This window comes from Balaenoptera acutorostrata, chromosome 12 (assembly GCF_949987535.1).
Source record: "Balaenoptera acutorostrata chromosome 12, mBalAcu1.1, whole genome shotgun sequence".
NCBI classification, from domain to species: domain Eukaryota; kingdom Metazoa; phylum Chordata; class Mammalia; order Artiodactyla; family Balaenopteridae; genus Balaenoptera; species Balaenoptera acutorostrata.
In genome coordinates, this window is record NC_080075.1 from 51,747,109 (window position 1) to 51,771,360 (window position 24,252).

The 24,252-nt window shown below is 37.0% G+C and overlaps 1 protein-coding gene across 15 annotated transcripts in view; it reads left to right on the forward strand.

Annotated features, from left to right (window-relative positions):
- NRXN1 (neurexin 1) overlaps window positions 1-24,252 on the forward strand; it is a 1,115,884-nt gene that overhangs the window by 489,834 nt on the left and 601,798 nt on the right. For 8 of the 15 annotated variants that reach the window (XM_057558508.1, XM_007190033.2, XM_057558510.1 and 5 more), the window contains 3 exons: window positions 12,837-13,220; window positions 19,616-19,819; window positions 22,373-22,399. In XM_057558508.1, coding sequence (XP_057414491.1) covers window positions 12,837-13,220; window positions 19,616-19,819; window positions 22,373-22,399 — 615 coding nt within the window. The remainder of the gene's footprint in view (window positions 1-12,836; window positions 13,221-19,615; window positions 19,820-22,372; window positions 22,400-24,252) is intronic. The other 7 variants (XM_057558511.1, XM_028168477.2, XM_057558513.1 and 4 more) reach the window with 1 other exon arrangement.

Sequence of the window (24,252 nt, forward strand, 5' to 3'; positions counted from 1 at the left end):
GTTCCCAATGATCTCTTGTATCATTGGATGTTTGGAGGTGCTTGAAGTGGGAAATACAAAATATGAAAAAAATTTCAATGATTCATATATAAAATCCTTAGTTTAATACAGTACACTTTTTTATCCAAGGTGGGTCTATGGTATGAAAAACACTTTAGTCAATACAGTAGGATTTCAAGGATGCAGGCAAAACTCCGCTGCCTCCCAAATAGCTTCCCTTTCTGATGAAAGAGGTTTGGAATTCCACCAACAGGAATTCATTTCTCTGGCTTCCTTTTGCTGCACTTTTTTTCTGGAACCGTGCATGTGAGGTGGGGGAAGGAGAGGATGATTGTAGTGAAGGCCTGAAGAAATAAGGTTTACTTACTCTGAAATGTGGAAGTAGATTAGGGGGCTTAGGGAGTTGAGCAGCATGAGGTCTGTGGGGGCAAGAATTATCCAGGCAAAGGAAATAGCATTTGTGGAAACCCAGAGAGCGAGAGAGGGAGAGAGAGAGAGAAGCCATTTGTTTCAGGTCTATAACTATGTATTATGTCTTTTACTTTCTTCACCCTGTGCTTTCATGCTGATTGTCCTTCTCACTTACAAATCAAGTTATCTTCTTATAATTGAAGATGGCTGAATTTAAACCTGGCCACTCTCCTGCCCTCTCTCCCCCCACTCCCTTATTTGCTTTTGTACTATACCATTCACTCTGGATTTTCCACTAAATACCAGGGTAAGCTTGGCCTAGGCATTTTTAAATGGGCCTGGATTTCTTTCTTCGTAAAGCATGTTGGGAAGGACCCAGTATTCAGTGGATCCTAGACCCAGTGACAGGGTATCAACAGCGATGGGAACTAGCATACTATATTTTTGCAAAAATTTCTGGGGGACTTGACGATCAGCCAAATTTGGGAACCACAGATCAGATGACACCAAGTGCTTCTTTCGGATCCAAGAATCTGTAATTACCATCCTAGTTTAGAAGGGCCATGCTGAAGCCCTGGGGTGAGCTCTCCTTCTTGCACTCCTTTCACAGATTGCTGTGTCACTTGTTTATTTCTGGCTTCTCTGCAGCAGAGCAGTTTCCTGTTTTACAATTATTCATGCCTTCTTTTCCTGTTTATTGATCAAGAAGATCATGTTTGCTGTCCTAAAAATATCTTTTTTGCCCACTAAAATAGAGATGAAATGCATGAAAATTGGGAGGGAGCTAGGGGTGAGGGTGGAGAGTTGAAGGACAGTCAGAACCTATTACTCTGATCCCCAAGATATCTTGGAGGTTCTGTTTCTGACTCATCCCTCTCTGGAAACTTGGTCTCCCTACATTCTTTCATTTCCCTAAAGTTGTTCAAAAGGAAGATTAGTTACTGTTCTGTGCAATCTGTGCTATGTTGTCATTTTTCTCCAGTATCTTAGATAACTGAGAGTAGACAGTAAAAGATTTTTTTTTTTTTGGTCTGTTGTACTATACTGATTTCATTAGTAACTGGATTCCTCTTTGTTTTTCTGTTTTAAGCTGAGAAGAGTTCATTGATAGGAATACAGAAATATGGCAGTAGAGGGCCTCCCTTTGGCTTCCCCCAGCCTGTTTCTGCCAGAGTTAGCAGTTAATTTGCTACTTAAGAACCTTCAGACAGAAGACTTAAAAGGAGGATGGGAACATGGACTAATCTTGTGTTTTGAAATATTAACTTATGGATGTTATCACTTGACTTAAAATACATCTAGACTAAAATTTTGAAAATGACTTTTAAGAATATGTATAATTTTAGTCAGACTTTACAGCAATTTAAAACATAACTGGGGGCTTCCCTGGTGGCGCAGTGGTTGAGAATCTGCCTGCTAGTGCAGGGGACACGGGTTCGAGCCCTGGTCTGGGAGGATCCCACATGCCGCGGAGCAGCTGGGCCCGTGAGCCACAATTGCTGAGCCTGCGCGTCTGGAGCCTGTGCCCCGCGACGGGAGGGGCCGCGATAGAGAAAGGCCCGCGCACCGCGATGAAGAGCGGTCCCCGCACCGCGATGAGGAGTGGCCCCCGCTTGCCGCAACTGGAGAAAGCCCTCGCACGAACCGAAGACCCAACACAGCCAAAAATAAATAAATAAATAAATAAATAAATAAATAAGAAAATCCTTTAAAAAAAAAAAAAAACATAACTGATTAAGTGGATATCTTTTGGAAGTTCAGAGGGGCAAAAAATACTACACTTTAGATCAATGAGGTATTTTCTAACTATAGGAAGAAATAAATACATGGTTAATGTCAAAATTTTAGTAAATGCAAAATGATATAAAAAGGAAAATAAAACCATTCATTATTCATTTGATAATGATGATTTATACCTGGATATTTCTTGCCAGTCTTAAGTGGTGGTGCAATTAATTAGTTTCCCAAGTTCCTTGGATGACCTATTACAATAAGGATCAGATAAATACTTTAATCCTCAAGCTGAGGAAAATCTACTTTGGCTGTTTGAGCTCTTTAATTCATCCAAATAACCAAAAGTTTATTAACTGCCCTGTTTATACCCTCATTGGAAAAGGTCAGAGCAGAAAATATCAACTTTAATTTACAAAGTTCAGTGCTGGATGGGAAGAAGAAAGAGATGCCTTAAGAAAGTGTTATTTGCAATAAGAAAGAAGATAAACAAAATGTGGGATTTTTGTCAGAATCCAATGGAAAGATTTAGTATGCTTGGTTGTGTTTTGATGGTAAAGTACTTTTATTTGATTATGATTTCAGATTAGTGAATTGGAACAAACAGCATAAAAACCAATGCTCATTCACTAAACCAAGTTCTGCCTTTACTAAATTGAAAAAAAAAGAGCTCCTTATGTTGGCCTAGCTCAAGGGAGTTTAATGTAATTTTAATAACTGCAGCTGTTAATATTTTATATATAGTATTTTAATTAAGTTCTGTATTTGCACACTGCATTGTGTGCAATGGTTTGGTATAAAGTAGCTTTTTAAAGATTGAATGAATAGCTATACTAGCTTTTATTTTACTTAAAGGATATTTCTGAGTTAGGCTTGGTAAAATGCTAAGATTTATAGCTCAGTTAAAACTAAGAAACATAGAATTTCAAGAAATAGTTTCATCCATTTTTCACATCAGTTATAATCAGAGGCTATATGAACATTACTCTTACTATAATGTGGGAAACAATATTGATATGACAAGAGGGCAATGTGGGCTGATTTCTGACTCATGGACAATGAAGGTCATTATCTATTGATTTGCCTGGGATCCTCCGTAGCTGAATATTTAAAAACATTAATGAGCCATGTTATCTCCATTATTAAAGTCGAGGGAGCCCAGATGTAGGAGTTATTCCTTCTCTTATTGACCATACTAAAGTAATAGGACTAAAAGCCATGGTCATTAATTTGATGCTAATAAATTTTGGCTGCCTTGATCAGAGATCGTGTTAAAACTATATTTGGTGGACAGACTGAATTTTTTTTTTTTTTGAATCTGATTCTTTTTTTTTTTTAATTTATTAATTTATTTATTTTTGGCTGTGTTGGGTCTTCGTTTCTGTGCAAGGGCTCTCTCTAGTTGCGGCAAGCGGGGGCCACTCTTCATCGCAGTGCGCGGGCCTCTCACTGTCGCGGCCTCTCTTGTTGCGGAGCACAGGCTCCAGACGCGCAGGCTCAGTATTTGTGGCTCACGGGTTTTGTTGCTCCGCGGCATGTGGGATCTTCCCAGACCAGGGCCCGAACCCGTGTCCCCTGCATTGGCAGGCAGACTCTCAACCACTGCGCCACCAGGGAAGCCCCAGACTGAATTTTTGATATTCCCCAGTTTATAAGGGGAACCCATGTATGACAGGGACTATATTCTTTATGTTTATATCCTGGTGCTTTCTTAGGCAATAACAGTTGCTCAATACATATTTGGTGTGAGAAAAAATAAAGAATAAAAACATGTGAATGGCTCAGTGCCAACCCACCCCAATATTCTAAAAATGGTAACAGCATCATTACTCTTGAAGAGTAATAGCACTCTTTTAGTTGTAAATACAACTTTTTAAAGAATTACATTACTTCCTGAAAGCAGTTGAAACAATATAGAATAACAGGTGCTGTCCTTCTTTTATGAGTACAGCTCCATCCTCCAAGCCCAGATGTCCAAAAAAAAAAAATGCGGTGAGGAAGTTAAACAATTGTTAGAGAACTGTGATAAACCTCGTACAAAAATGACAACCTGTTATGAGAACAGGACTGCTATTCCTGCTTGTTCCTGAGCTCCCTATATCATTTAGCAAACATGTAGGTGGAAGGAACATTAATCCTGAGGCAAAGCATTCACTTCTTTCTGAGGGCTGGGATATGCAGTCACAGTAAGCATGCTACTGACGAGGAAGATAGTCACTTAGGCTGTCCATCTTTCTGGTTACTTGCCCTTCTGTCCTTTGTTCACTAAAAGGTGGGTACCTGAGCCCTTTGTTTGGGAAGAAATATTGTCTTCATCTGAATACTTTTCCAGAACTTCATTTTCAGCACAATTAATTGTATTGGGTTATATGTCCCTTCTTCCATTCCGTGACTTGGGGAAAGAAAGAAGCACTTTCCCAAACTTCGACTGATACTGTTTGGTCACAGTCTTTCCGTGCAGTGTAGTTTCTTCCGTTGGCGGCTTAGTCTATGACTGGTGCCGTGGGAGGCTAAGTGGACTAAGCCCCAAGTGGCATTTTCAGGTCCTGCACTAAACTGGCAAAGGAGTAACCGTACCAAGTGCCAGCCTGATTTTGTGGATCAGAGTGTATGGTTTGAGTGCCACAAAAAGTGGATATGCTCCGTAGATAGTATAGCTACTTAACAGAGCCAAACCCCTAAGTTACTGCATTAATAAATATGATTGATGGGGCTCATTACTCTGCAAACTTTGCAGGACGTACAGCTGAACATTTTCTTACCAACCCCTCCTCCCTTTCCAGGGTTCCCCTTTGCCTCTCTTTTGCTCCCAAACTCAACACAAGACAGCTTCCCAGGTATTTAACTAAAGCATGAATTGTGCTAAAATTAGGAGGAGATTAATGACTGTTTTCTTGGGGCATGGATATTGTTTAAATTTGTGTTAAGCTGTTTGGCTGAGTCAAGGATATCCTCTCAAGTATTTTTATAGCAAACTACCAGTCTTTTTTTTTTTTTTTTTTGCAAACCATCATTACACATTGAAATCAAAGAGAAAACTCATTATTCTTGTCAAATTCTACTTGTGTACAGCAGCGTATAGCAGATTGTATCAGCAGTTATTCATGGGTAAGCCCACATTTAACAGCTAAGAAGCCATTGAGATTTGAAGTCATAGAGTTCCAGTTTAAGAACTAGAAATTACAGAGGGAAAAGCAAAAGGCTCTCTCCCGAGTACATAATTAGAGGTTTACAGTAATCACTGTTTGATGTGAACAGCACTTTCTAGCTATCTATTACCAGCACTGATTTCTGTGTATACCATTCATGAATCTCCACTCTCACGCATTTCTACTTGAACGGCCATTAGACGATTTCTCCATTTAGGCCTTGATTTGAATTTGCCCTCTGATGATAAACATTCCTCCCATGCTTCTACCTAGTAGCCTGTTGCAGACATTTGAAATAACATTAAGTAAATGTATAATGCTTTATTTTGTACCCATGCCCATAAACCATTACCCATCCACGGTAAGACTAAAATACCTTATCAATAATTTATCAATTATTTGACGATGCTAATGACTAGATGGAGTCAATTTTGCATAAAGTTATTTTACATTTTGTTAAATTGATCCTTTATTTATTTATTCTGAATGTGTTTTAAAAGAAGATAGTCATCTGTTGCCTTCCCCTCCCGTTTAAAACATTTTCAGTTTTACATATTTTCCTCTAGTTTTTTAACATGTAAGTATATTTTATAGAGTCACAATTGAAGTACAAACTTACTTTTTCAGACTATTTGGTTAATATGATGTCATAAACTCTTTTTTACTCAAAAGTATCCAAGTAACAAAAATTATTTTCTGTGAGTTGTGAAAAGAGCATCTAAGAATCAGAGCAGAGCTTTACAGAGGCACCTTAACCAGGCTTGCAGGGTTGTAGGACTCAAATGTATTAACATATACAGTGTCTGTAGAAAAGAAAGTCACAGAGACAAACATTGGCAGTACCCATCTAAGCACTGCCCAAGGGACTTGACTACTTCACCCCCGCTATAGAGATAGGGGCAGGTCATCTTAATTGAGATGGGGGTGGGGGTGTCAGAACATCCTAGGCTAATATTATTAAAGCTCCCATCATAAATGAATAAATACACATTTGGATTATAAATTGACCTCCCTAAAGAAACATTCCATATCCTGTGACAGTTAATTTCTCATGGAGAATTAATAACTTGGCCTTCTTATTTTATACATTGGTCTTGTGGGTTTGGTAAATATCAGTCAAACTCTGAGAGGTGGAACCTCTCTCTCTAAGTTCACTAAATCTCCTTTCCAGGCCCACCCGGCCAAGGGGCAGACCCTAGACTAGGGTGTCAGGTGCATCCTCAGGAAATAGGCATTTAGCTGACCACACCAGCCGCAGTGGCCGGTACTGTGGAGTGCGGCGCGGAAATCTGGGGAATTTCTGCAAAATAGTAGTTTAACTGCTGCAAAACACATCACTTGATTGATGTTTACAACTTCCCAGCATTGTCTATGATCATTTTTAAAACTCATAGGTATACATATATTGCTATGAGTATGTGTGTTTGTACATGTGCCTGTGCTTAGTTCATGGCGTGTCTGTAACATATAAATATGTGCTGTTGGTGAAAATGTTCAGGCAGTTCAAAAAGTACACAAGTGAAAAGTTTTCCTTTGCCACACACTCCCCTAACCAATTCACTCCCACCTTCGTAGGTAAAATAGTTTGGTGTTGAAAAATTCCCAGATATTTTCCTATGCACCAGCATATCTGTAAATATAATTACACATATAAAATAAATGTAGAGCTTCTTTTTTACATAAACAAGATCACTCTTCACCAATTATTGGGTGACTTAAAAAAATGCTGAGAACTTTTTCTATGCCATTCTTTGTAGTGACATCAGATATCCCTAGTTTGAATATATCAATATTTACTTAATCACTCCTCTATTGATGGATCTTTAACTTTTTACTTTTGAAAAAATTTCACTGTTTTAAGCTAATTTATAATGAAAGTCTTCATATTATATCTTTATGCATATTGGTCAGAATTTCTGTAGGATAGATTCTGGGAATTGGAATTGCTGGATTAATTGCATTTTTAATTTTAAAGATAGTGACAGGTTATTTTACTAACAGACTGTTTCAGTCTACACTCTTATCTGCAGTACATGAGTTGCCCTTTTCTCCTCTCTCTTGGCCTTTATTAAATAATATCAAACTTTTAAATTTTGCTCCAAGACTTATTTTTTCATATATCTGTTTAATTTCTGAAATTCCCAGCTCACAGTAATCCAAGTAAGCAAGAAACACATAGTAATAAGCAGAAAACAGAATATTAAGATTGTTTTTTGTTTTGTTTTCAAGCAAAGTTTATTCAGTTCATGTTATAAACCTAGTACATGAAATTGTTTTTTAAAAGACCGAGAAAAGTAAAAAGAAAGAAAGAGTAAAGAAAAAGAAAGAGGAAGGAAGGAAGTAAACTATCCATTCATAATCTCACTACTCCAAAACTCCCATTATTAATATTTTGTCTTTTTTTTTTAACTATCTATTTATGGGACTTATGTATTTTGCATTTTGCATCATACCCTGCAATCAATGCTTCATTCTGCTTTTATCACTTATATTATGCCTTTTTACTGAGTTTGGATTTGTTAATAGAATACTAAATTTGACAAGTAAATTTGTAAGTTTGTAGAATCTGATTCTCTTCTGCAATGAGAGGTGAAGCAGAATTGTAGATAGATAAAATTTATATTTAATTAAAATTATTTTAAGCAGTAATTTCAAAAATTTTTACTCACTGAAGAACTTTAGTGACCATCCAGTCAAGTCCTTTATTTTGCATAAGAGCCACATTGAGGCCTAATGAATCTATTATCTGGCTAAGCTCCTCAGCTAGTGAGTTGCAAAGCTAGAACATGAAAATTGGTTTCCTTTGACCAGGCAAAATCATTTCCCATTACAGCACACTATTTTCTAACCCCTCATTTCCCAATCACTTAAACTTTTGCAGTAATTTAAAACTTGAAACCAAATTAACTTATTTTAAATCTCACCTTTTGCTTCACGTTTCTTTTCACTCCATAAACTAATCTTCTGGAAATGGAATAGCCAAGAAAAACTGGATGAGAAAAAGGGTAGAGGCTAACAGTTTATAAATACCAGATCAAATCATGAAGCTGATTTCTATTTTTATAACTAAGAACTGTTTTCAACAGTTTTCCCCCTTTTATGTATACTTTTACATAAAATGTGAATTTATATTATTTCGCTTTTGTTTTATCTTTTGCACATGCCATGAAAACAACTAGGTTTAAATGTTAAGTTAATGTGATTTCTACATTAAGATGATAAAAGTCCTATGTACACAAATATATTTGTTTTTAGCTGAAATTTCATTTCTTTAAAAGCAAAATAGCACAGCAGGGTGCTTCGGATTCTTAAATACTGAAGCATGAAACACTGATCCAAATAAGTTCCCAAATATGACTACCATCTACAAATTGTAATAGCTCAGATATAACAATGTTTTACATAAAATATTTATTTAATTTGCCAGAAACTTCACGTGTAATTATAGTGGAAGAATGTAAAATGTGTGAAATAATCAAGCTATTCCAAAGAGAACATATCAATATTTGTAGTTCCTGGAAAAAAGATAGAGGGATAAACCAATAATATACTCAGATTTTTGTTTTCTCTTAAATATTTATTTACATGTAGTCATACCCCAAACTTTGGAAAATGCTTATTTTCTATTGATATATATAGCTGTGGCAACTACTTGTCTTTAATGATCAAGGAATAAGGTTTAAATAGTCATTTCATGTTTTCTTGGTAACCACTGCCTTTATAACTCGATTATAATGAAATAGGCACTTGAGAACCTTAATATTGAAATTTCAGTGTTCTATGTACGTTTTAAATTGATTTAAACGAATTCAGTGATTCTATGATGAGTCCTTTGCTTAGGTGAAAATGTCCTTTGATTTCATGTCAAGAATAAAATCATTAAGGAATTAGGGATTCAAATCCCTTACCAGAAATATTAGTATTTCAGGACATTTGCACATGTGTAGGCTAAAATATCAATCTCTATTTGAGTTTGACTAAGTAATAAAATATAATTATTATTTCAAATAAATTTTTACTCTTTGAATCTTCAAAATATAAAAATAATCATTTCTGTTCCCACTCAAGTTCTGCCCTTTCCCTTTTTTTGCCATCCCTTTTGTAAAGATTTTCTAACATATAAGTGAATTGGCAAAGCATCTAGAGCATACGTGTAGTTGATGTTTGGTCATGGTCGTTCCATTCTATTATGTTTGTTTGCAGGATATTACAGTGAATAATATCTAATACATGCGTTTGCTTGTTGAGACTCCATACCTTGGATCTGGGGCTAAATTAATGAGCTAATTCCTCTTGAAGTTGAAGTTAGGATTATATTTCTTTTGCTTCCTCTCCCACCTTTCATTGCTTCTTCTTCCCATGAGAACTTTAAAACTGTCTCTCAAAGGGATAAAAAGGAGCTATGAGAAAAACAACCTTATCCTTTATGATAGTACCCTCTCAGTGTTTTTTGAACTATAGGTTACAACCTGTTAGTTGGTTCTGAAATCAGTTTGGTGGGTCATGTCTAGCATTTGTATTAATAAACTTATCTAATAAGAAAACATTATCGGAGTGCCTCAGAGGTAGTAGAGGTAAATACTTTCCTGTTAAACGGTTATTTCAGTGTGTGTGTGTATGTGTATGTGTGTGCATGTGTATGTGTGTGCAAGTGTGTGTGTATGTGTGTGTGTATGTATGTGTGTGTGCACTGGGCTACATGTAAACCGCATGAAACCTGTGGATTAACTTTAGGTGTTGTGATCAGAAAGCTCTAATCTAATCACAAAGTTATAGTGAATATCTTACCCTGGCCACAACGAGCACATTCATAGAGACATATCTGAACTTAGATCCTTCGTTCAGAGCAGGCACTAATGCACCATAAATAAAAATTACAAGACCTAGTCACCCCATTCTGTCAGACAAACTCTTAATAGATGAGTATCTGAAACACTTGGCAGGAGATTTGCCCCGAGAGTATAGGCACACTGAATATGGAAACTCCAGAGTGTACCGAGCTCTGCAGACCATGCAGAGGACACAGAGAGTGGAGTGTTATGCAAGCCACTGGATTCCCTCATCTCAGGAATCCTCCAGGTATCCTTAGTGTCAGAATTATAACACCACGAATAAGGACAAGACAGTTTTTCCAAGTGTTTTCCCCTCCCTGAGCTAAATCAAGCTTGTTCCATGAATAAAAAGGCACATGGGAAAAATTGCATATTTTAAAAATATATCCCCACTCTTGTAAAACTTTGTCATTGTTCACTTGCTCTGTGTCTCCTAACTGTTGTCTCTGAATATGATGTATTCATTTCTAGGAAGTCTTCTTGAACTAGTTGGAAAACAGGGGCTGGCATCTCTCTCTCTTTTATCTTAAAAACCTAAAAGTCACTATGTTCATTGCATACAACACTTTGCTTTCCACATTTTTTTTTTTAATGTCCACCTTACCTTTTGTCATTAATACTTAACTCTTTCTCATCATTTTCTAACTTACATTATCTGCTGCAGAGGTTAGGGATCATCTCAACTCACTTCGTAGGGCATTTTGAACAGTTAAAAATGCGTGTAATGAAATTCTATTTAGAAAAGTGTCACCATTATCTCTCGAAATTATATATTTAATTTCCCCTAAATGATTTTTAAAATATTTTTCTAAGTGGGATTTTCCGGTTCCTGTATGTTCCTAAGTGAATTTTCTTCCAGACACTTGCACAAATGTGAACAGTAAAAACGAGCACTTTGTCATTTTCCCCTTTTGCTGCCTCCTTCCAAAATCCCTATTATACCCCCCCTCTTTGGAAGGCCAAAATAGCAATGCCTTTGAGTGTTTCTCCCCTAGGAGCTTTTTCCATTTCTTTCTGTGGAAGTCTAGAGAGACGAATGTCTTCTTAATGACTTGGCCGATGCCCTTCTCCCTCACAAAGATAGATCCCATTGCACTGCCCGCATCGAGGAGCAGCCCTCTGCTGGGATTTGGGAGTCTCCTGGGAACAGTGCAGGGCCTGGCAGCCCTGCGTGCCTAGATGCACGTTTCACATTCACCACAGGCCACAGTTCCATTTGGAGTGAGCCTTCGCTAGTTGGCGAAAGAACTAAAATGCATCTTCTTACCCACCCTCTACACACACGACCCTTTCCCTTCCCTTTCTTTCTCTGTACCCCATCTTCTGTCTTCAGGCCTCTCCCATTTTGTCTGCACTCTAAAACCCTGAGGCTTCTAATCCACTTTCTCTTGTTAGACTCTAGGTCCCTAGTCTGCTTTATGGTCTAGACCTGAGAAAGAAATCTGGGATAATCTGGAAATGGGTCAATGTGGTGTCCTTTTTGGGTATCATATTTGCATTTTTACAAAGATCTTTCTGAAGATAGAATATTAGTGGAATTTTGAGTAATCTGGTGGTACAGGATGAAAGTTTTGATCAGGAAAATGCCTGCTGTCTTTCTTTTTTTCTTCTTTTAATGGATTCCATAAATATATATATATTTTTTCTGTGATCCTCAAATAATCCCATGTGAATGTCTACCTCTTCATCCTATGCTTAAGGCTAGGATTTCCGTGTGTTTATAAACTACTAGAGTTGTTTTCCCCTCACATTGGAGTGAGGAAGAAAAAGCAACTTGTCAATTTAGATAAGTAACTAGTTTGTTTTTTTTTTAAAAAAAGTAAACACCCAATTTGACTTGGTTCTTGTGATGAATCATGATACACAGCATTTATGTAGTGCTTACTACAAACCAGACACTTTACCCGTATTATTATATTTAACACTCATATAAGGTAGGTCATATTACTATGCCCATATTATGAATGAGTAAACTGAGACCATAGAGGCTAAGCAATAGATTCATACAGCTGAGTGTGATGAAGTCAGGTTTTGACATAGATAATCTGTCAATGTATTGTGTACAATAAAAACAATGAAGTCAGTTAAGGATGGGGGCACAACACAACCTTTCATTGGTTTGCAGATGCATACCTGCTTTGAAAATGAACACTAACCAAAGAGAGTCTGACTTTATTCCAGAGAGTGATGTAGAATGCCAGTTTCTCCTTCTTTCTCTCTCTTTCCCTCTCCCTCTCCTTCTCCTTCCTGCCTCCCACCCCTCCCTCCCCTCCCACCCTCCCCTCCCTCGCCTCCCACCCTTCCTTTCTTTCCATCTTGGCTGAACTGTTAGAAAGTGGTAAGAATGCCATTTTCTCTTCCCTCCCTCCCTCTCTCCCTCCCTCCCTCCTTTTCCCTCCCTCCTTCCTTCCTTCTTTCCTTTTTCCCCTGAACTCTTAGAGGCTGACAAACACTCTTTCTTGTCTGTACACTTTGGTTTTCATTCCCAAAGTGAAATAGAACCATTTAAATGACAGTTTGCCTTATTCTTAAGGTTATTTAATTCCACATATTTCTGTTCATTTCCCTAGGAAGTACACCAGGAATAGAAAGAAAAATAAGAAATGTCTGCCCTCAAGGAGTTCACCCTCAGGCAGATGGAGGAGAGAAAGTGTGATATTCAGAACAGGTTGCACGCTGTAAAGACCTGTGTGCTCTCTTGTCTTTGCAACAGGTACCATTTCTGTCAACACGCTGCGCACGCCCTACACTGCTCCTGGCGAGAGTGAGATTCTGGACCTGGATGACGAGTTGTACCTGGGGGGCTTGCCAGAAAATAAGGCCGGCCTCGTCTTCCCCACCGAGGTGTGGACTGCGCTGCTCAACTATGGCTACGTGGGCTGCATAAGAGATTTGTTCATTGACGGCCAGAGCAAAGATATCCGGCAAATGGCTGAAGTTCAAAGTACTGCTGGAGTGAAGCCCTCCTGCTCCAGGGAAACAGCAAAACCGTGCCTTAGCAACCCTTGCAAAAACAGCGGCATGTGCAGGGATGGGTGGAACAGATATGTCTGCGATTGTTCCGGAACAGGCTATCTTGGCAGGTCCTGCGAGAGAGGTAGGGTTCCAAAATCCAAGCTGCCGACTCCCCCGAGCTGAAAAGCGTATTCAGCGTGGACCTCAAACTTTAAATGACCATTGGAACATAACGTGTGCTCTGCGGAAGTAACCTCTCTGCAGGCCGTGCAGCCACACCTGATGTGTGCGACTGATGAGTCCTTAATGATTTTCAAAGGGCCTGATTCTGGGAAGACACAGCTTTTTACGTATATTGCAGGGATAAATAAATAGTTGGGTCTTTTGGATCCCCTAGGGTCTGGGCCTAAGATGTATCCAAGACAATCACTGTCTCTTTTGCCCAGTTTTTAATTTCAAGACACTAGAAAGTAAACAAAGGAATGAATTAGACATCCTTTTGGCATCTAGTGCTAATATCTATGTCAAGAATAGCATTCGAAGCAAGCTAAGCTGTGAGTTGCAGCTTCCCTGACACTATTGCCTGAGCCTGTCATTTCACTTTAGTCGACCTTCTCAAGTTTGAAATTTGAAGAGTAAGGTGACTTTAAACCATCTAAGTTATACCAGCGTTTTCAGAAGTGCACCCTAATTTCAAAGGCACTTACCTTGGCCTAAGACCCAACTGACCCAATTGGTAGAGGTTCCTTTACCAATTTGATATTAAGGCTTAGCGTGTCTGTGGAAGCTCTGAATGGGTGCCTCTTTTTCCTTCTCTTGCAGGAGGCAAAGCTACATTTTTTTTTTTTTCTTCTCCCATTAGAAGGAGAATAGGGTTAAAGGAAGAGTAAAGTGTGATAGCTGTCACCGCTCATTTGCAGACCAGACAAAAGGAAGAAATAGCAGAACAAATATGTCTAAGTATGTTCTTTCATCGACCCAAGAGTTTCAGATAAATGCTTTAGTCACTATACCCATTGTCACTCATTTTCAACAATGGAACAAAAAATCAATATGAAAAAATATTGACGAATTGTTGCATGTCCTCTCATGCTCCAAATAACATTGCTCTCTTAGACATTTAGCCTAAAAGTACCTGCCATTTATTTTTTTAAGCCATACACATTTAGTCTTTTTGACCCTGCATTCCTGAAATAGTTTAATTTACTTAAGCTAACACTTCCTAGAGAAGTATTTCTTTTCCAGAATCCAAAGTTGAAATGTGATTTTGATTCTTTATCTTAATAAGGAGGTTCATCAGCTTAATCAATATAAAAATCAATAATAATAACCTAATAATCTAATAATGATCTTAAATTACCTACCAAAATACTATCACTGTTCTGGGTTGTACAATGAGATAGGTCCATAGATAGATAAATATTTTAATCGCCTAGATTCATTCATTCTCCTAGTACTTAATTGAAATTCCTGTGAATTAGAGGTTAATTATTTCTGCATAGTTTTGCTTGTAAGGTGTATATTCTCTGCACATTTTCCGTTCTAATTTCAGTTTATTTGTTCATATAGTATAGTTTTTAGAAATTTCCCAAAGGAGGCAACAACAACAAAGTGACAAAGCTTGCGAGATATATTACAGTTAGGTATAATGTGAGATTAGCAGACCTGTGTGATTTAAGATTGTGTTTTCATTTTAATCACTCAGAGAGCTGTCACTTATTCTGATGCGTCCTGCTTAAGTGAAGCTAGAAAAGGGTATAACTGAACTGTCACACAAATTACAAAGGCCTTCAGTTAAATATGCATGGTGTACCACCCTGTGGCAATATTCCGCTACTACATATGGCAGAAATAATGGAAATTGTAGAGCTTCCTAAACCAGAATGAGGGAGAGAAACTATTTATATATTGCAATAATTAGAAGGAGGTGTGGCAAGCATATGCAGCTTTTCAAATGAGTATTTAATAGCAAACTTCATCAGTGGGATTCAACATACATTTTTATCTGACAGGTGGCTGGAAATTTCTGCAGATTTCTTTGAATACAGGTTGGTTGTGTACTGAGGAGAGAAAATAGTCATTTTTGTGAGGTTTTTGTTTCTGGACTACCCAGTGTACTGTGAGAAGTCTTTGCTTTTCAGAATTAATTTTCTTGCTCACATTGTGGCATCTCCCGAGAACAGGGGTTATGTGGGATGCTTGTCATGCTCAATACCACAAAATCTGGCTTCTGTCCAGTTCCCAGCTCTGCCCTAGTTCAGTCAACACAAGATCATGTCCAACCCTCAGGGTTTCCAATTCAAAAGAGAGAGCTTTGACTGTGGTTCTTCTTCACATATACTCTGATCACATAAGGCTGTTGATCACATAAAAGTTGACTGACAACTCTTGAAATGAAAAAAAAAAAGAAAAAGGCATTTATAAAGTTTCTATTTTACTATTATTGAGCAATAAATAATTTATAAAGAAGCATGTTCAAGTCCTTGGACACTGCAGCATGGGGAATGATGTTGCAATCACATAGAAGATCTTCATTCTTCATTAAGCAGAAGAGTTTATTAAAAAGATCAGAGTGTATGCAGACTTAGGCAAATAAGAAAATAGTATTTTGTTTTATGTGCACTGATCCCATAAAGAAGAGTAGTATAGAAATCATGTCCAACTGAATATAAATTGAATTCAGCACCTTCCCTCCTGCTTTATTTTTTAAAACTGAGAATTTGTGGAGACTTGGTCATATAGAAATCCTTCTTGGTTGTATGTATATGGTATCATTGGAGGTCTACTTTATACTTGTTTGTTAAAACTCCAACAGATGGAGGGACAGATGTCAGAGCAATATAATTTGGCTCCCTGTCTGATTTTCATCGCTGACCACAATATGTGACTGCCTTTCGGCAAAACTGAGCACAGGTGTACACTTTAAACCACAAGAAGGAATAACACAGAAAAGCAAGTTTATCAGACTTAACGACAAGGGGGAAGGAGATGGAGGGGACAAAGTTGAAACTTTTTCTCTCCCGCTGGGAAGTACTGTATTAGAATTAGCCTTTTAAAGAGCTCTTTTGTGTTCTAAGTGATGTTTACTAATGTTTAAAGGATGCTGCCAAACAGCATAACCTTCAAATGTCAGAATGTTGTTTACCATTTATTTGGCAACTCTAGACTACAACCTTTGCATTTTCCATTTCTTGTCTAATTAAACATTAACTCAGAGGCACTCGAGTTTTATTACTTTACTGTTATTTCACTCCTGAAGCTTTTCAGAGAATGTTAAAGGCCAATGATACTGATTTTTTTTTCTTTAGATTGTATTTCATACAATATTTATGATCCAATGTCAGTCATCTATATTTCTAAAAGGATGTTCCCTCTACTTAATTTTCAATCAAATTAAGCTACATTTCATAGAAGAATATGAGATCATTTAAAAAATGATTGTTGAGTAATAGAGACTAGATTTACAGATTAAATAAATAAGAGAAAACTAAAAATATTTTTACCCTTTTCTCTGTATAACACCAAAGTAACTGAACAATTGATAATGGCTTTTAAATTTTTATTCAAATATTTGTTGCTTTATAGATATGGACAATGATTGGCTATAAATTAGGAAGAGAAATGGTAGAGATCAAATTTCTTTAAGATTATACTAGAAGCATTTTTTTTCTAGTATTCACTACAACTTTACAATCATGTTTTAATTATTTTTTGAGCAACTCCTACTAGATTTTCTTTAGGGAAACCTTATTGGAAAAATATGATGTAGATATGTGATATGAGGTAGAACCACCATATTTTAAGGGAATCATATTTTATTTTGTCAGTACTTAGGTCAGTGCTTAGCCACGAGACCCCTGTTTTGGTAAACAGACCCGTCTCCTAGTCTGTCTTTTGTGGCACAATTATGGCTTTCAACGTAGACTTTAAGGGATATTTTGTTCATCTACATTACCAAAATTAGATTCACTTACAATAGACAGAATAAATAATCTCATTAGTGAGTATTTATGTATGCATGATATTCAAATTGAAATATGCTCTTTCATATATCCTCAGTATCAAGTGCAATTATCAATTCAGTCAATTTTATCGAGACTCTACTGTTTGCCTGGCACTTTTTGGTGCACTCGGCTGATGATAGAGCAATGAATAGCAGAGCTCAGCTTCTGCTGTAATGACTGTCACATACTAAAAGGCAAAGACAGATTATACTATACAAACAAATCAGAAATGGTAATTTAAAAAAAGAAATGGTAAGTAGATATAGAATAACTGGAGGGGGGATTAGAAGCAGGATTTGAAGCAGGTGTCTCTGGAGTAACATTTGACCAGAGACCTGAATGCTGAAGGAACAAGCCATATAAAGATCTAGGGGTGAGATCTTTTGAGACAGAAGGTTCCACAAGTGCAGGTAATTGAATGAGAGATGAAATCAGTGTGGCTGGGGTTTACTAAACAAGGGAGGACGTGCTAAAAGCTGAGGCCAGAGAGATGGGCAGGGGCCGAATCACACACAACCTTATAGGTTAATAAAAGGAATACAGATTTTATTCTAACTGCAGTGGTGGGAATCTGTTGGCGAGGGGTGGGGAGGTGAAGGATGGTGGTGGGTGGGGTGGGTGTGCACCGTTGTAGCAATGAAGTGCTATTGAATCTGATCGGCTTCTTTAAAAGTTTAGCCTGGCTGCTGTGTATAGGGAGAAAGAGTGGAAGTAGGGAGACCATTGAGGGAGCTATCATAGTGGTCTAGGTGAGACATGAGAGCAGAGTCTAAGGTACTATAGCGGCAAGAACGGATTGATTCAGGAAATGGATTGGAATTAGAGCCTGCAAGACTTGCAGATTTGCAAATAGATTGGATGTGGCAGAGAGGGTAAGAGAAAATGCAGAAAGGTTAAGGTCTGAATAATGGTGTTAAGCCATTTACTGAGATGGAGAACACTGGAGCAGGAGCATGTTGAATTCGTTCATTTTTGGTGTGTGTATCTTATTCAGATTGGAGATGTCAAATAGGCAATGGCTGATGGATGTTTGATGGAGCTCAGGAGAGAAGTCAGGACTGTTAATAAGTATTAGGGGGAGTGAGCATGTGAGTTGACCAAGATCCCTTAAGAGGTAGAGAGAAAAGAGAAGGGCCCTAAGGAGGGAGTTCTGGAACCCTCAGCACTTATCTGTTCTGGATGTGCATTCAGTCGCACGAAGATAGCTAATGATTAAAGTCTGTTAGAAGCAATACTTGATTTTCCTGACTTTTTGGAAGATAATCTTTCAAAACCACAGCTCCAGAATATAGTCTTCGTAATAAGCATGGTTTCATCAGTAAAGTTAATTGCCGTAAATAGGCAAGATAATGAGAATTTCCTAGTTTATTTTAATTTCAGGTAGGTTTTCTTTTATTAAATGGTATTCTGAGTTATCAGAACCCATGAGAAAACAAAATGACTCATACTTGTTTTGCAGAGTTCCACAACCATATGGTGTTTAACATTAAGGGGTGCTATTTCTTAAAGCAGTCAGTTTGAGATCAACAGTTTTGCTCTTCGCTTCTCTATGTGTTTAATGCAGCATTAAGAAACGTCTCCATTAAAGCAATCCATTTTCCTTTAGTAGCACACACCCACACAAGCTTCTCAGTCCCACCCCCATCCTTACTCAATGTTACCCAGGTACATAGTTATTGACTTTTTGGTGATAGCTTAATTTTTTCAGAACACCGTGGTGGTGCTTACAGATAATGCTTTAAGTTACCCCTTATCTGCAAATGAACTTTCAAATGAAGTTACAGTCTGTGTCTTTGTAAAAATGAATTACCTTGTTAACCATAATGACTCAGAAGAAGCATTACCTGTTGTTTGGTAATATCAATTTTTCTTCTGTTTTCTTCTGTTTTTGAACATCACCTCTGGAAAAGTGTTGGCCTGAATCCTATATTTAAGTCATATTTTTTATGTTTCTTTTTTGACTGTATTAGGGCAGAAATTATGAAAAAGATGATAATAATAACTTTTCTTAGAACCATGGACTTTTTGGGTAAGCAAAGGCCTTAGAGATGCTCTAGTAGCACCGTCTCATTTTGCAGTTGAAGGATGCAGAGCCAAGTTTAATTTCACAGAGCTGATCAGTGGCCTGACCATATATAAACATGCATAAACAGTTGCTAGTGCTTCAAGCCAGGCTCACGCTATGGCTATACGAAAAAAATATGATGTCTGCTCTTGAGAAGGGATATGCATACATGAACATGGATAATCTGACATGATGAATGCTATAGGTAGAAAGTGCTCTGGGTACAGAAAGGGAAGTGCAGCCACCTCTGCTTCTGGACTTTAGCAGATACTTCACAGAGGAAGTTCTCTTTCCTGTGACTTCTCTTTCTAGTTTAAAAAAAAAAAAAATTGCCCATTTCGGAAGAAGATGAGCTGAGTTTGTGTCTTCTGTTCTATATGGAAACCTTTAATAGGTCATGCTTTTCCTTTTCAAAGTATAAATGCACTAAACTGACCAAGAGCTTTTATATCCATTTCCCATCTATAGAAGCAACGGTTCTGAGCTATGATGGGAGTATGTTTATGAAAATCCAGCTCCCGCTGGTGATGCACACGGAGGCTGAGGATGTATCCTTACGGTTTCGGTCCCAACGTGCATATGGCATTCTCATGGCAACCACCTCCAGAGACTCAGCAGACACCCTCCGCCTGGAGCTGGACGCAGGACGTGTGAAACTGACGGTCAATCTAGGTAACAACTCACCTTCCCCCATTGAACTAACACTTTTCACTTTTTGTTCAGTTTTGCCTGCAAACATGTATCAAGTAGCCTGTTTGCCATGGAAAGTTAAAACACTTAATGGTCTCATCTCCATTATTTAAATTCATTTAGGTTTCGGGGACATCTTTTTATTGTTTCTATTTCGTTAACATAATTTACTGTTTTGTGATTCCTACCACTGAGGGTTCTTAAAAGGGAAGCCATATCTATTAATGAGGTTAATTGAAAGTATAATTTTTCAGGCTTAACGATGCCTCAAACTGAATTTCCTATTTTTATATTGACTGACATTCTGATTGGTTATAGATGAAATCCTTTCAGATAAAACAAAAAAATACACCAACTTTTACTTGGATAACATATGCTATAAAACGTCAAATTTCTACTTAGTGATCTAGATCAGCAGTTGCTCTTTACTCCTTGGGCTTCTCCTTTGAATAATTACCTTTGTGGTATTCCATCTTTTCTGTTTGGAAATACTGTGTGGTGATATTTTGCTTTCAAACAGCGATACACAACCCTTCAATGCCCAAAGTCTGCGGCCCTCAGCAAACAGCCATGAGAACACTAAAGACACAGACTCTTCTACAGAAAAATAATGCTTTCCTGCTTAATTGTAGCATTCGGAAAGAGTCACTACAGTAAAACCTCACCAAACTGGATGAAATCTGGGGGAAGACCAGGCTGAATTAAGAAAAAGTCTAAATTGTAAGAAAAAAAAAATTATAAGCAGTTTTGTTGTCAATTACATTCAAAAACACAAATGAATAGCTGGAAAAATCTTAAGGAAAGGTCTTACTAGGCTGCTGTTAATGGGTGGTTAAGAATTATCCATAATTAGCACATTCTTTCATGTTAGTTGTGCCATCATTGTATAGTAAATTACTTGAAATCAGTTTTCTTCCCAAACTTGGCCTTTCATAATTTGTTTAATTTTTCTCAGGCGATCTCTGCTCATATCGAATGAAGAATTACAAATATTCTGCCCAATACATTTCAATATTATCATTAACTCCAAATAATAGGAGTACAAATTAATGAGGTTTTACTGTATTTCCTGGAAGTGCTGAGTACACACAATAACGAATAAACAGAGAGAAAAATAAAACTCAAGATTACATAGATTTACAAAAAGAGTAGTAAAATGTGATGAGGTAAGGCATTTGGGAAAACCCCACATACATTTTCAAATTATGTTGGGCAGAATAGTAGCTCATAAAATATAAAATTACTTCATTGGTAGTTTATTGCATTCAATTAATATTAGTTAAATTAAGTTCTATAATAAGACTGTTTTTTTAAGATTACTAAAGAACAAACACATAGTACTCTTTTACAGTTCTGTTAGAGTACCCTCTAGTGACAATGATAGGTTACTACAAGTCAATCAAAATTGCCTAATTGCAGTAAAGGGGCTGTTAGCCCTGGGAGGTGGACACACTCGCTCATGGGAATTTTCCAACAGCAAAGCATTCTGTGGAAAGAGTTGTGTAGGTGCTGATCCTTGGCTGTTTGCAACCACTTTTCTGATGCGGTTGACGACACATGACAAACTCAGCTATATGGAAACAGAATCTAGGTTTGTATTTTTCATGTTCCCCAAAGGCATTAAATACTACAACCAAAACCAACAAATATCTATCTATATATAAAATAAACATAAAACATGCCACATGATCCTTTAAAGATAACCCTTATAATCACAGTCTGTGTTATCCAGATTAGACATTCTATTCTTAGGGAATCTGCTTTTATATAAGACGAAAGTATAGGAAAAGGAAAATCAATAGCAGTAGTTACCATGACACTTATTACGCAGAGATAACATTGTTAGCTCCTAACAGAGGGATAGGCGTGTGTGCTCCGAAGAATGACACTACTCCTTAGCCACTAGAGTTTCTAAAGGGAACAGTTGTTTCTTTCTTCCTCCAATTAATACAAGGCATGGAATCCAGCTAACACCTGGCTCTTACCTTTTTTGCCCAAGCAAATAATAATAATAATAATAATAAATACATTAGGTTGAAATGAGAATAATTTCAACTAGCTCTCCATTTGACCATGACAATTCTATAGGATTCTGTTGGCCTTTGTGGGATAATAGATTTTGGAGGTTCAAGATGTCTGAGCCTAGCTGAGCTTGCACTGTACCCCATTGTGACGGAGCACTTTTTAATTATATTGAAAACAATGATTTGTTCTTTCACAGATGGGGAGAAAGCTGCAGCCAGTCTAAGCCAAGCATCTTTGACAGTTAACAATTCTTTATTTCACTTAGATTTGTCACCATGTAGCTTTGTTTGAGTTGGCCATTTTTTAAAAAACCTTCTAATTGTTGTTTCCAATGGTGCAGTTTTATAACAATGAATCTGGGTTCTAGAAGTATGTAAAGAATAAATAATATGGAGTGGCCATATTTGCATGTGTCTGTCCCCGGAAGGGTGGACTGTAATTTTATTGGATGTCTGCAGCTATTACCTTGAAGGATAAATTTTCATTTTTCATCTATTCTTCCCCATCTAGATTGTATCAGGATTAACTGTAATTCCAGTAAGTGCCTATTCAAAATTTTTAAAATGTTATTCCTCCATTATGATGTAGCTAGTCAAGAAAAAAAAGAGAGCCAGAGAAAGGCGTTTATAAAACTCATGAATTCACTTTTGAAGTATACCAGTCCATCATCTGGGTTGTAAAAATTCATTTTGAAATCTGTCCAGCTGAAGACTTTCCTGCTTCAGTTCCTACCTCTAAGTGGGAAAAGAGGTGACAAATATCTTGTAACAGAAGGTGCAAACGTCTCTGTAGACCTTTGGATAAAGCAAATAGCATTTGTATTTTGGCAGATTTTGGACTCCAGTAGTTCTCTTCACAACCAAATTAGGAGAAAATACTGTGGGGTCTTATTTCCTTCACTTTCTGTTTTTAGCTCTTAACTCAAATATAGAAAAAAAAAATCTTTTCATGTGAAAGTTACTATTAAACCCTTCTAAATTCAACCAAAATTTTATATTGGAAAATGTGTGTTTTTCCACGTTTTATGTATATACAGAAAATTACTTATCTAAAGAGTTTTTTCTTGCACATTATGACTATTTACATAATGAATTTTTACATCCTAATCATATATCTGCAAAAATAACCAAAAGCCTTCAAATCTGTGATATGCATGCCAAATGATGAGTTAGAAAAGATGCATGGACTGAGTTTTTTGATTTGGACTAGAGAACTTGAAAGGATGTAAAGACTGTGATTTTATTTTGAGTTGTAGCATTATCTGGAGTGTAAACTTATTTTATTTCTTTACGTAAATATTTAGGTTTTTCTTTTCCAGGTTTTGCTGACCACATTAAGGAATCTCATCTAATATACCAAAGTTGTTAGTTATTTAACTAAAATGGTTCTAACAAGCTTCTAATCTTTCACTGTCATAGTCAGTAAAACATTTTTTTTATATCCTTGGAAAATGCTGAATGTGAGTTGATGAAGTCTACTCCCAAAACCTTTGTCTGTGTTTCCAAATGGCAATAAGTCATCCTCTGAGGAATAACATAACGGTCTCCAACTTAAAAAAACAAGAAGCTTTATCTAATTAAATGCATGCTATTTCAAATACCCGTGCTTCTTACAACTCAGATTTGTCTTAAAATATTTTAATATTCATTTTAAAGCAGAATAAAAGCCAATCTTTCCAATCATAGCAATAAAAAGGTAACTGAATCATGATTTATGAAAAATTAAATTATTATACTATCATACAGGCATAAAAATCATCTCAAACAGAATACAGTTCCTGAACTAATCTCTCAAAGCTCTAACACAAGTAGAATTTTTCAAGTATACATCATCTCTTCTCAAGCCCCGTCTTTACCACACTCTCTGAAAAGCAGCACAGGTTTCGAAGTCTGATACCATGGTCCAGTTTGCTTTCAGCTCTGGAGCATAGGTGCAGACAAAGTGGCAACTCACAGAATCTTTTCCCAAAGCCAGATTTGTGACTCAGTGCAGCTGTAGATGTTCTTGATTCTCCCTGGATCTTAGAAAATCCATGTGAGGAAACTACTTTTCTAGACTTCTGCTTTAACTTTATTTATATTAGGCATACAATAAAGCATGGGTTTTTATTTACAAAATATAACTACATAAGCTCTAGTATTTAATGGAAATTAACCCCATCAAATGTGCTTCTGTGTTCTCAGCGCTATCAATGTTTTTTTAAAATACTTGTTTATAGTCTAATTACCCTTGTTAGCTACTTCTCTTCATTTGGCTTATAATTATAAGACTCTGATATTAAGCATAGTATTTTCTCTGGATATTTCACAGAATAATACCTTTGAGGACAAACGTTTTTCCTGGTTAGTGGATTTTTTTCCCTTTTTAAGGAGTGTGTGTTATACTTAAAT